At 41.0% G+C, this 14520-nt stretch overlaps 1 protein-coding gene across 8 annotated transcripts in view; it reads right to left on the reverse strand.

The window, feature by feature from the left end:
* FOXN3 (forkhead box N3) overlaps positions 1-14520 on the reverse strand; it is a 325004-nt gene that overhangs the window by 92830 nt on the left and 217654 nt on the right. For all 8 annotated transcript variants that reach the window (XM_050953291.1, XM_050953294.1, XM_050953293.1 and 5 more), the window contains exon 4: positions 11295-11359. In XM_050953291.1, coding sequence (XP_050809248.1) covers positions 11295-11359 — 65 coding nt within the window. The remainder of the gene's footprint in view (positions 1-11294; positions 11360-14520) is intronic.

Genomic DNA, 14520 nt, shown 5'->3' on the forward strand with positions numbered 1-14520 from the left:
GTAGAAGTGCTCATGTTAGTCATCTCCATGCAAATGATACATTTAGCCTACTTTGGTTGTATTCTCAGTAGGTTCAGAGATTATGGCAGTCAAGATTCTCTCTATGTAATATCACCCATCTTCACACTTTCAGGGATACCAACCAATCTCAGATTCTTGGCATGGTGCATGTGCTTCAGCTCATCAATCTTTGGATTTATTGCAACAATTACAACATTTTCCAATTGCAATAAGGAAGATTTCCAATGGGAGATTTCCAAGTTTTCTACCATTTTCCTATGTTATTTCACAGAGTTAACAGCTAGTTTTCAACTTCTGCTCAGTACAGGATTCATGGACAGTATCCAGCCTTTGGATCATCAAGTCCATCACATGTCACTGGAATTTTTTACTTCTGAATATGAGTCCACAGGGATGTGGAATGAGCCAAAGGTAAAGTTGAGCTAGAGGTGGAAATTGCAGAAGAGAGTCATCAGCTTTGGTACTGGACAGAGGGGCTCTGAAGAAGTCTTCACTCACTGGATTTGGATGACCCCAATCCATTTAAGGAGTCCAAAGAACACTGAAGTGTAATTGGTTACAGGAAAGTCTACTTGTAGATAAAAATCACTTATCTGCGGAGTAACGGGGCTCGTAATAAAAGATTCACCTTGGGCAACAACAAAAACATATCCATATAATTTCTTGTTAGTACAAAAACCTGCACGGATCTAGGGTCCCAGCTGCACAAGTATGTAACATTAATATATCTTTTCCCCTAAAACTGTAAACCTCAGGGATTTCCCTGTGTAAGGTAATAGTGATACACTGTGACACTGCACACCATTTTCTTCACAGTGATATAATGACAGGATTATGGCATACTTATGATGCATTTTGTACAAGATAAGTCAGGGGTCATTGTAAAACTTATGATTTGCAGAATATGATTATCCTATTTGTTTGCATATATCATGTTTATATCTGAAGTTATGAATAGTGACTAGGAATCTGTATTTCAAATGGACTTATTCTGGAAAACACCCACAGGCAGCCTTTCAGGTACAACAATGAAGGCGGCCGAGTTTTGAAACAAAAGGTTCCCGCCATATGCAAAGCTATATAAGGCAGGGAGTGACATCATCTATGGTTCTTCACTCCTTACACAAGAAAACTCCTGGAAACACCTGAGAAACAAAGACTGAATTGGGGGAAGTGCTTAACCCAGGCTAAAGGGATTTCTAGCCTGTGTATGAAAATCCTGGGGATTCCACACTGTCAAGCAAGTGCAGTTTGCACCTTAAGAATCTGCAGCCTGCTTATATCCTCTCTCAGGGGAGAATTTACTAGTTCATATCCTATCTTACTAGTATTTTAGCCTTAGTTTGCATTTTGTTTATTTAGTAGGTAATCTGCTTCAATCTCTTTGCTATCACCTATAATCTATGTTTTGTTGTTAAAAAACTTATTTTATGTTTTAATCCACACCATTGAGCTTTGACTGCAGTGCTTGGGGGAAATCTCTGCTTGGTTACCACGTGTGCATTGTTCTCTTCACCTGGAGAGATAGGCGGAATGGGTATTAAACCCATATACTGGCCAGATTTCACCAGGGCAGGACAGTGCTGCTCTGGGGTCCTAAACTGGAAAGCTGGTGGTTAGAGAGCCTGCGTGTAACTGCAGCTGGGTATATCCCTACCTGTGTGAATGCTGGTGAAAGTGCAGGCTGGGGGGCTTTGCAGCTTGTCACAGCAGCACTGCATGAGAGGAAGCCCAGTCTGGTTGATCGGAGAGCTCAGTGGTACCCCAGTTCCAGGTGGCAGCTTGGGAGGGGAACCCATCACAGTAAGATAATAATAATACATACCTTATCAAATGCCCCATTGTAAACATACACTCCCCAGGGAGGCCGGGGAGAGGGGCTTTGAGTGTGGCACAGATTGTGACTCTGTAAATCCCCAGCCTTCCAAGAGTGCTATATGATCCATGGGATGTTCTCGCAGATCTCAGGACAACAAGCGGTCACAGAGGTCATATATCTTGTCCTTTCTTTTGGTTGCTACTCTCCTCCCCTTCCAGCTGAAACATCAGAAGCTCTAGGACCGTAAATTCACTTTTCTAAATGCCTATAAGCCTCGTGTGGGTGTTTCTGTGGGAGAGCCTGATAGGTCCCTGAGCAAGGGTTTTAGAGCAGAGGCCTACCAAAGCATATTATATGTAAGAAAATAACCTAACCAAGTACTTAAACATTACAACGTAAAGGACCTCATGAAAATTTTCCAAAGTGCATTTAAGGGTATTAAATATACTCTACACGTATTGTACTTTAGGGATATTCACTAACACTTACTACCATTTTCTGTGAGCCACAACAATTCATTTTAATTGTTGAGCTGACAAGAAAGAACCAACTATGAAGGCTGCTTCCTGGTTTTATATCTACTATCAGAAATTAGAGTTTTACAGTCACTAATCACAACCTATGTAAACAAAAGCAAGATGAGATCATCATGCAAACGAATCAATTCAAAGAGGAGTTAAAATATATGCTTAACCTATCTAAGGTATTTCTAGTGTACTCAGAACTTTAGTGATCCTAGCATTAAAAACAGTTATTTAACTAGAAACCATCCTACTGGTCTGCTTCTCACCTCTTCCAGGTTCTAGGTAGCTGTACTTGCTTTCCCTCCACATCGGGGTGGGCAAACTACGGCCTGTGGACTGGATCTGGCCCTTCAGGGCTTTGGATCCAGCCGCCAGGATTGCCCCTTGTGGAGCCATGGGACCCGCGCCACTCTCAGAAGCGGCTGGCACCACTTCCCTGCAGCCCCAGGGTGGTGGGGCAGGTGCGTGTGTTGCCCTTGCATCCAGGCACTGCCCCCCGCAGCTCCCATTGGCCGGGAACAGGGAACCATGGCCAAGGGGAGCTTTGGGGGAGGTACCTGGAGGTACGGCAAGGGCAGTGCACGCAGAGCCCTCTTCCCCACACTACCCCAGGGGCTGCAGCACTTCCTGGAGTGGCACGGGGCCAGGGCCAGGACAGGCGTGCAGAGAGCCTGCCCTGGCCCTGGTGCATGCTGCTGCCATCCCGGGGCCGCTTTAGATAAGCAGTGCCAGACCGGAACCTGAACCCTGCCTGCACCTTGCCCCCCAACTCCCTGCCTTGAGCCCCCGTCTGCACCTCGCACCCCTCCTGCACCCCAACTCCCTGCTCTAAGCCCCCTCATACATCCCGCACCCCTCCTGCATCCCATCCCCCTACCTTGAGCTCCCTGATGCACCCTGCACACCTGTGCACCCCAACCCCCTCCCCTTTTTGCTATTACACTTAATCCAGCAGCTCACACTAGGCAAATGACGACATACACATACACACCCTACCTAACATTTGTACTGTAGAAAGCCCTGCCCGGAATTACTCAACCACACCCTTTAGTTGCCAAGGAAAGTAAACTAAGACAGTAAACTTTACCTTGACTCATTTACAAGTGGATACTTTCATGTTTTTCCATTGGATACCTGCAAGCCACACTGTTACGAAATATCCAAATTCATTTGTCCTACTAAGACTCCTAATAACAATACCATCATAGATCTATAATATAGGCAAATCAAGTTTTAAACACTAACAAAGCAAGGCAGAAATTAAATGTTACTTAAAAAATGTCACGAATCAGAAAATACAACTGCGCAACAGTCATGCTGTATTAACATCAGATTATCACCTTGTTTTGCTTTTTTGTATTTTATAACATAAAAATGCTATTTTTAATGTTGAGATACTCAGATATTCCAGTAATGGGCAATGCAGGTACCTAAGCCTATACCAGGGGTTCTCAGGACAAAATTTTTGGTGGCCTCAGAGTGCAGCCACCAACTCTGGCTGGTGGCCACTCTCATGCTTTTTCCTAAAATACTTAATTAGCTTTAGGGAAAAAAATGTGTGCTTATACAAGCCCAAATAATTGTAATTTATTAGTTGCTAGCTACTAAGTCTGTTGTGAAAAGTGATATTAACAAACATAAAAGTATCACTTTCCACAGCAGTCTTACTCAACCCTTACAAACCTGGGGACAAATTAAGCCCTGGATAGTGGGATCAGGGGAGGCAGCATGGGGCTGGAGCCTAAAACCCCATGCCCAGGAGTCCAAAGCCCCATGGCCGAGACCTGGGGACGGAGCCTGAAGCCATGTGAACAGAACCTGGTGCCCCACCACCCCAGGGCTGAAGCCCAAAGCCTGATCCCCATCACCGCTGGGAAGGTGGAAAATTCACTGACTGCGTGCTCCTCCAGCATTGCGCGCCGAGTGTCTCCAGAAGGGGGCAGGGTCCAACCCCTGCTGGCGGCCCCAGCAACCAATACCAAGGTGGTGCATCCAGGAGCAACAGGGAGGGGAAAGGACTGCTACTTTGTGCCCCCCCCACCACATCACAGCCCAGGAGGCTGTGGCCACAAGAAAAGTCCCCTGGTGGTCGCATGTGGCCATGGTGGCCGCATTTGAGAAACGCTTGTCTATACAAGGCTTCAACAGCAATGGTAACTTAGTGTAGCTGTATGCACTTTAATGACATAAACAGTAATATATTATGTTATAGATCTGACTAGGAAAAAAAAGAACAAGAATACAATATGTGTATTGTACAACCAAGTTAAAGTAGATCACCATCCTAAAAAAAGTGACACTGTAAAAGAGTCATTGCAGGGTCCCATATATCACTCTGATGTCAATATCAAATTTGCTCAGACTGGGAAAATTTTACTCACTCACCTCTGCACCCTCCCACCCCCAACTTCCAGTCCACAAACAGCCCCTGGATTCTGCCAGTCCAGCTGGATTCTTCCCATCTCCCCCCATAAGAGAGGTTTCTGCACCTCAAATTACATCCTTGGTGACACTTGTGAAACTCCACTGACTTCATTTTATGCCTTCAGTGACACCTTTGCAAACCTACATCAGGCTAATAATAAATAATAGGCTATTCAAATATTCAGGCTCTACAGACACCGTATGTGATTTATCTCCCTTAAAGGAAACAACTGAAGAGATTGTCAGTGACCCTTTACAATCAAAGAAATAAAAAATCCCAATCTAAATAAGAATGTGATGTGTCTAAAAAGTTATTTATTATAACAAGGGGTGTAACACCTCAACTGGTTACTTCAGGTTGGTAGACAAAAGGGGCAAGTCAAGAACAACAGAAACATCTTTAAAGAAGTATCAAAGCATAAATGTTACCATAGCTTCAACTGACTAAAAATGACAGGCAAAAGTATAAAAGAGCAAACCTGGCAAAATGGAAAAGTAAGTTGCTGTTCTGTTGGAAAAATATACGGGTGAACTGAACTGGGATCTCAGAGGCATGAACCTCTTAGCATAAACCAATCCTTATTTGATGCAAGGAACAAATCAACCTCTAAACATGCATCTGGTAGTAGCAAGCCTATTCCAACCTTCAAGTGAAAAAAGCTACATTTAATAAAGAATGAACAACATTGCTGCTTTTTATGATTAGATTTCTTGCCCAAGACACTCTACAGAGAAACTGGCACAACAGTCCAAGTCCTTCAGGGAGAACTCTCTTTTTTAATTACAACTGACCTGTTTGAAATACACTACAAATTAAGGCACATTATTTACATTTTATTTATTTTCCTCAGTAGATCCAACTCAAACTCATTTAACAGCAATAAGCATTCAGCTGTGTTAGCCGCTCAAATCTTCAGATGACAAGAGAGTATGGGATCTTCTTACCTGCAAATTCGTTTTTGGAGTTATGAGGCCCACAAATTTCAACTGCAAAACTCATCTGAGAGTTTCTTCCCTATTTATCAGTGTGGTGGCAACAATATCCACTTAGTCAGTTTATCTGCTTATATCTGGCCTGGAAGCCCAATGGACCAATGGTGACCCTTCGGTATTTGGTAGCGGTGACCGGCAATTGGAATATAAAGCATTTTAAGTTTTTAGTCAACTTGAGAGATTTGTGATCCTCTTTGAAAGTGTACTATTAACTGGCTCCCATCTTGAAAGTAATGAGAATTAACTGCTGAAATCTCTCAAAGAAAAGGCCTGGTCAAGCAGCTTGTATTGACAGCAAATGTTGGACCACGTTAGATTCCCATCCTCTCTATGAATACCTATTTTAATGAGAATATCTACAGAAAAAGCATTTGTACCGATATATCAGTTCATCCATACTAGGAGATTGCAATGTCTTAACTATTTTGCTAAAGAAATCACACAATCTACTAGAATTCTTTGAGGGGGTCAACAAGCTTGTGGACAAGGGTGATCCAGTGGATATAGTGTACTTAGATTTTCAGAACGCATACTATACCAAGTATAAAGCACTTTTAAACTGTTGTAATTGCAGCTACACAGGGGGAAAGGAGGTTATACCTCTAAGTATACTAATATAGTTAAAGCAATGCAATTTGTATGTCTAGACAAGCCATTGGGAACATCCTTCCATCTTTTTCTTGCCTCACTACTAGGAAAGTGACATCAAAAGAAGGCACATGGACTTCCCATCTCTACTTCATTGCTGTGAGGAGAGACGAAGATGAGATTTGTCCCCCCTTTGCTGGGCGGGGAAGAATGGAAAAAGGATTGTGACTTCAGAGATAAGTCAGGCTAACTTCAGTTTGCTTGAATACTGCAGTCCTATTGATTGAACACAGGAGGCCCAAAGACAGGCATTTTCAAGATCACGAGAGCACTGATTCACTTAAATCCAAAACACACCAAGACTTTATTGTGTACTTACAGGTAGTGACTTTCAAATACCATTATGCTGAACAGAACTGGGGGAGAAAATCTTCCTAGTACAGACTTCAGAAATTAGATTATGTAACAAAGAATGTTGTTATACCTGATAACCAGCCGGGTGTATTGCTTCACTACTTAAATAGCACATAGCTAATATGGGAAGACATGAAAGGTGTTCAAATTTTATAAAACATTCTGAAAATATACAACTTTTTAATAAAACCCTGCAGCAGATGCCTAAGTAGCTTCTTTGTTTTTATAACTGAGGGCAATTAAGAAAGAGTGGGTCATTTAAAAAAGTTTGAACTATAGTATTTCAAAATGAAAGGGAACTTTAAAAAGTTGAGATTTCTGGCTACAGTAGATTTTTAACTTTATCTCAGGTTTCAGAGTAGCAGCCGTGTTACTCTGTATCCACAAAAAGAACAGGAGTAATTTTATCTCAGTCCTTGTACATCTTAGAGACAGGTAGTTAGCCAGCAGCTGGAATCTGCAGGTCAGTATTCCTACATCACTGCTAACTATAGCTGAGAGGAATAAGTTGAAGCCTTATTTTCATTTTATTCTTTGAAGTATTTGGAGCCAAGGTTTTGCATTGGCAATGGTGGACAGAGAGCACATGAGGTGAGCGCAAATACAGTATAGTGGCAATGCTTAAGCCATGGATTGGCAAGTAACTTGACCTCTTTACACTTGTGCTCCTGAAATTGGGACATGAACTGAGAACGTCCAAGTACACAGCAGAGAGATATAGCTGACTTTGTTGAAACACCATTCACCAGCCTCAAACCCTTGCTACGTGTGACGTCACCATTCTCACCTGGCACAAATGTCCCAGACAAGAACAGGACCTTTTCCACATAAAATAGATGATAGGAAGAAATCACTAATTTCTCTAAACTAAAGTGGAAAGTTGTTTTAATAAAGATGGATTAAAAACGGCTGGATAAAGAAAAAACAGACGAAGCTTTGAAAAGAGAAAGTTGATGATTTGGAACAAAATCAACATGTGTAATGAAACACAGGAACAGGAAAACTGAGCTAAGAAAGCAAACAACCTACAAATTCTGGAAATCCAGCAAAATAGCCCTAGAGGGCTTCATTAGGGAAGTTTTTGCAGTGAGTTTAGAAATTTAGATGAGGGAAAAGGTCCTGTGTACTATGAAAATGGTTTTAGAATCTGCACAGGAGTTCACGTGGGGAAGGGAGAGCAAATGGGCATCATGACTAATTCTGCAAGTTTGTCACGGAGGCTGCAGAAGTCATAGATTCTGTGACTTTCCGCAACCTCTGTGAAATTCCGCAGCTGCAGTAGTTGTGTGGCTGACCCCATAGCTGCCACACCAGATGCTGCTGGAGCCGCCCCCCAACCAGCTGCTCAGGCAGCCCCGGGGGCACCTGTACTGGCCGCTGCTCAGTGGCCCTGGGGGCCCCCAGAGCAGCAGCCCATGGGGCTGGCCTCAGGACACCCCCAGTGCAGCTGCGACCCAGTGTAACTCAGATTTAGTCATGGGCATTTTTAGTAAAAGTTATGGACAGGTGACAGGCTGTGAATTTTTGTTTATTGCCCATGACCAGTCCATGACTTTTACTAAAAATACCCATGACTAAATCTTAGCCTTAATGATGACCATAGTACTCCAATACAGTGGGGGAAAAAGGCAGCTTTTTAAGAAGTGGCTGCGGCGGGGCCTTGACAATAGGAAAAATAAAAAAAGTTCATTCTTTCATTTTCTTTGGCCCCAGGTTGTAGAGCAAAGTCAGGAATCAGATAATACAGAGCTCCCCAAAGAAGAAACTGATGCAGCCATCTTATTCCCAGGGAAGTTAAATGGAGAAGGGACACCTCATATCAATTTTGGGAGATGAACTAACGCTCTTGGACAAGGGGCAGGGAAGAAAGCCAGAACAGGATTAATCCTCTGTTCTTTTTACATCAAAGACATAATGACTATAGGACAACCACACTCCATTTAACTTCTGTTATTTCTTCTTCTTTCCCTATTTTGATGTCCGCAGATAACAGGTTTCTCAGTCACCACTTTCCCTTGGGAGACTTTATAATGGTTAAAATTGCTTTGCCAAATCACTGAAGTAAAACATGGATGGAAACAGGAAGAGATGTCAGTCTCTCTCAGCTAAGAAGAGCTAGTAACACAGTGGAGTTATCCTTTCTTTAGCCCCTCAAAACCAAGGACACTTTCCTTTAATAGTGCAAATGAAGTGGAATGTACCCAGTGCCTAACAAGTTTTGTTTACTAAACTTTGGGGCAGTCATTTCAGACTACCCTCTGTAATACCGAATGAACATTCTGTATTTAACTAGATGCTTATCATGAAAGGTATTTTAAAAACCCTTCCTGTTATCTTACTTTTCCCAATCAAAAGTATGATTCCTTGGAAACAGAAGCATAGGCAGAAACTAGCAGTTGAGTTAATTTCACATGTGAATGTCTGGTTCTCCTGTTTCCAAGAAAATGGATAGGGATTGGCAGAGTAAGGGGTTTTAAAATGCTATCTGTGTGCAGGGCTTCACTGTAGCCTCTCTTTTCCTCATCCGAAATCCCCCTCCACCCACCGACCCCATTTACATCAAGATTAGACTTGAATGATCACCTGTAGCAGCAGCAGGAATGTTTTCTTGCTACTTGCTGAGATATACAGATATAAGCACCCATTTTTAAAAATAAAGCCAGAGATCTGAAGGAATTTTTGACTCGTCTGCAATATTTCAGACTGGAGCATAAAGTATTAAGGGAAACGTCTCAGATAGATACTTTGTCCCCTCGCTCCCTTCCCCCACCCCCTACCCCATCCTGTAGTGGTGTATGGGTTTGGGACAGAATATTGGCTAACTTGTTCCATTTGATGTGGCTATGCTGAATACCAGCCCTACTGAAAGCTTTGCTAGTCAATTGGTTATTCAATAGGCAGTTGCCTGTTTTTGCAATGACAAAGGGCTGGAATATCTGCTGAGGCGTGGGGAATGCAAAATAGCTATATTGACTTCATAACCATCTTGTAATATAAGAAAAGGGAGGTCAACATTTGTGCCATCCAAACTTGACAGTATCTCTAATTTTCTTAGGTAACAACAGAAAAAATAGTATTAGGGATACATCCGAACAGCTTACTCAACCACAGACAAGCCCTGAAGAGTGAAGCAGAAACTTTTCTAGCATATTAGACAATCCCCCCCCCCCCGCTCCCTCCTCCCACCCCATTCCTTCCAGTATGGTTGTGTGACTATGAGGACATCAAATCCATATTGTCCTTACAAAAAATTAAAGGATCCAATTTCTGTAAGCTGTACTGTCTCCCAGAAGTAATGAACAGTCCCAAGCTTCCAATTAAATACATCAGAACACACTATAACAAAGACAATAGAAAAAAAAATGAAGATGCAAGGCTTTAGAAATATGCAGAAAACTAGCTAAAAAATATTCTCTGTTGAACTGCAATAGTTTATTACCATGTGGGGAGGAGAGCTGCCACATTCCATTCTTTTCTATTTTGTGACTATGTTTATATATATATATATAATTATGTGAGCCATTGACCTCAATGTTAAATCTCCTCTTGATCTCTGGGACATTTTACAGTGTAGGAGTACCTTCATTTATAATGGAAGCTACCTGCATAAAACTTTCAAGCGCTGAGGAATAAGATCCCAGAATTGATACATTTCACAGGCTGATCTCAATACAAAAGTTATAACTTGTTTGTTCCAGAACAGAAGAGTCTTATGAAAAGTCTGCAAGTTATTTCCACAAATAAACAAACTGACATAATTTGGGGACAGAGTTTTCTTTTAATGTTCCCAAGAAACACTAATTATGAGGGAAGTTATAAGTACACAGACACAAAAACAAAAATACTCTTTCTGAAGAATAAAAATCTAATAGAACTCTCTGAAAACCTTTCCCTAATACCTATTAAACTCCCCAAACAACGTAGTTTTAATTTATTGTATGTCACACTGAAATAAAAACAAAGAATAATTCCAAAGTCCTATACAAATATAAAGAAGAATAAACACATTTTAACTTGGGGGGTTTTCTTTTATACAAATCATCTAATTATTTTCCCCACTGTGGTGTTGACACATGGCCACCCGAAGAGACATCTTGGCATCAGCACAATTAGATAATGCATGCTAGGAAGTAAAATAAAGTCTCTCTCTTTTTCAGGGAAGAATTTTGCTTCATCAACACAGTTGAAATTGTTCCTTGGACATTTTCTGCTGTGTACTCTCAATTTCACTCAAGAAAAAATTGTTATAATTTACAATAAGCAAATCAATCTGAGGAAGCAGAAAGCAGCAATTTTCACAGTCAATATCACTTTTGAGTAATAATTTGCTATTTTCATGAAACCAGGATTTAAAGAGAGCTGAAATAAAAGGAATCAGGTACAATGCAAATAAAACCACAAAGTCACTTTGAACTTCTTCCCCAAAAAGAATATTATGAAAATTATGATCACTGTGAAAATACGTTAATAAGAATAATTACTCAGGAGATGCATATATATCTATGCCCTACCTTGTAGAAGGGCTCCATTTCTCTTGAAAAAGGTGCTTCCTGGCCAAATGGGTGGACCTGATGTGCTAAAGATAACAAGAAATAAGTGTAAAAAAAATCTTATTTACATTTACCCATTTTCAAGTTACTATTTTAATGACGACCTCTCCTTTTAATGTGGTATCAACTTTGTCATGTTTTGACTTTAAAACAGGATCCAACATTCTCATATTTGATAAGTTGATTTAAGATTCACATTTGATTCACAAGAAAACATTCCTCAGCCTAGCCCTCCAGCCTCACGCTCACTCACACGCTAATTTAGAGAAAGAAAGGCAGCATGGGGGAAAAAAGTCAAAAAATTTTTTTTACTGAATTCACAATGCAACAAATATCCATTGGGTTTTTGAAAAGGCATCTACTACTGGAAAACAATATACTTTACAGCCAAGCATTTAATCCGAACAACCCACTTTCCCAGTTTAAAAGCAGTAGAATAAAAAAGGCTTAGCCAAATACTGTACTGTTTCTGTATTTTCATAGGAATATTACTTCCACAAAGAATGCCATGCATCAAGTGACATCGCATTGTATCATCGTTAATAATCACATTACCAAGAATATAACTTCTATTGATATGGACAGTAAGTTTAGGAGGCTGGACAAGAGCCATGATCTTAAGAGACTTATTTTATTAGTTATTATTTATTTATTTATTAGTTGAGGTAGTGCATAGGGCTCCAGTTATGGACCGGGACTCCACTGTGAAAGGCACTGTATAAACACAGAACAAAAAAGGGGGTCTGCCCTGGGGAGTTTACAATATAAGCACAAGGCAGGAGACAACAGTGGATTCCAACAGATGAGGAAGCACTAGGAAACAGTGAGACAATGGGCAGTGATACTGACACAGCAGTGGCCTAACAGTTAAGTTTTTGGTACACAATTTTAAGGTGGGATTATGGATAATGAAGTTAGATGATGAATTTTCTTGGCAAATATTTATGGGGAGCTCCTTGCAAGCGCGAGGGTCAGCAAAGGAGAAAGCACAAAGGTGCCAGATTGAAAATTAAACAAGTTGGCAATGAAGGCTGGCATCATTTTCAGAGTGGAGGCAGGAGTCACCATCTTGACAGCCTACAACAGATGAGAGATCAGACAGATGTAAGCAGCGAAGGGCCTGGAAAGTGAAGACAAGTAGTTTGTGTTTGATGAGACTGAGAAAGGGGAGGCAGTGAAGGGATGTACAGAGAGGGGTGAACATGGTCAAAGCAATGAGATAGGGAAATGATGTTTGCAGCAGTGTCCTAAGTGCAAATAAGCAGGGCAAGATTGCATTTGTTAAGTCAAGAGATGAGGAGGTTGATGTAGCTAAGATGAGGATGACCTGGAGACAGGTGTAAATCATACAACAAGCTGCTACAGTGGGTCTCGCAATCATCTAGTTTGAGTAAGTTCCAGTCCATACAGAGTATTTCACACAGATTTGTGTTTTGCGGGAGGATTTAAAAAGAAATTGTGTAAAGTGCTGACTCAGAACTTGTAGTGCTTCCATAGCTGCCCTACTCAGAGACCAACATTTGAGGATTTTTTCCCTCTCCACCAAAATTCAGTTTGTTACAACCTTAACAGGTCAAGAAAACGAGTGTCCTAATGCATTGTGATCTCTAAACAATCTGTTACACTGTATCTAATTATTCCTCATAGAACACTACCTACATAACTAACAGCAGCTACAGCACACAGGGTACTTCATGAGAAACAAACAGGACTTATGACAAGAGTTCCAGCCAAAGAGTTTAAGGAAATAAGAGATCTGCATGCAGGTTGACTTAGACTTTCAGCTTTCTGACATAGAAAAACAGAGTATTATGCAACTTAGTGTGTGGAGGTATTTTGGAGGAGTCTTTAAAAAAAACAAACAGATCCTGTGTGAACACTAAAAAGCCACTGCACTTTATTAATAGTAGAGGTTACTCTATTTGCCAAATATTCCCCTTTCTCCGTAGCTGTGCAATGTGATTTGTGTAAGTTGGTGCCCTAAAAAAGGCACCTGTATGTAGTGATGCTTAAATAATTGTACTTGGGCAACCTTCAGAATGAAAGGCATTAAATACAATATAAGCTTTTATTATAAACTAGAAATCTCAGGTATGTTGATAGAGCTTAGGCATGGAGAGCATTTTAACGCACAAACTCTAGGGGGAAAAATATCTTTAAAATGAAAAGATGAGTTGTAGCATTCTAGATGGAAGAAGAAAAAAGCATATGTTAAAGGATCTTTATAATAAAGTCATAACATGGGCTGCAAAAAAGTGCACCGAAGCTTTTAAAAAAAACCCAACAACTAAATAACTCCTTCCCTGCCCCCCCCCCCCAACAAACCCAGACATATATTTATTACATTGTAAACTCATCTTGAAACAAGCACCATGGAACATAAGAACATAAGAACAGCTGTACTGGGTCAGACCAAAGGTCCATCTAGCCCAGTATCTGTCTACCAACAGTGGCCAATGCCAGGTGCCCCAGAGAGAGTGAACCTAACAGGCAATGATCAAGTGATCTCTCTCCTGCCATCCATCTCCATCCTCTGATGAAAAGAGGCTAGGGACACCATTCTTTACCATTCCTGGCTAATAGTTATTTATGGACTTAGCCACCATGAATTTATCCAGTTCCCTTTTAAACACTGTTATAGTTCCAGCCTTCTCAACCTCCTCAGGTAAGGAGTTCCACAAGTTGACTGTACACTGTGTGAAGAAGAACTTCCTTTTATTTGTTTTAAACCTGCTACCTATTAATTTCATTTGGTGACCCCTAGTTCCTGTATTATGGGAATAAGTAAATAACTTTTCCTTACCCACTTTCTCCACATCACTCATGATTTTATATACCTCTATCATATCCCCCCATTGCCTCTTCTTTTCCAAGCTGAAGAGGCCTAGCCTCTTTAATCTTTCCTTGTATGGGACCCTCTCCAAACCCCTAATCATTTTAGTTGCCCTTTTCTGAACCTTTTCTAGTGCTAGAATATCTTTTTTGAGATGAGGAGACCACATCTGTACACAGTATTCGAGATGTGGGCGTACCATGGATTTATATAAAGGCAATAATATATTCTCAGTCTTATTCTCTATCCCCTTTTTAATGATTCCTAACATCCTGTTTGCTTTTTTGACCGCCTTCGCGCACTGCGTGGACATCTTCAGAGAATTATCCATGATTACCAAAAGATCTTTTTCCT

Source organism: Gopherus flavomarginatus, chromosome 5 (genome assembly GCF_025201925.1).
Source record: "Gopherus flavomarginatus isolate rGopFla2 chromosome 5, rGopFla2.mat.asm, whole genome shotgun sequence".
NCBI classification, from domain to species: domain Eukaryota; kingdom Metazoa; phylum Chordata; order Testudines; family Testudinidae; genus Gopherus; species Gopherus flavomarginatus.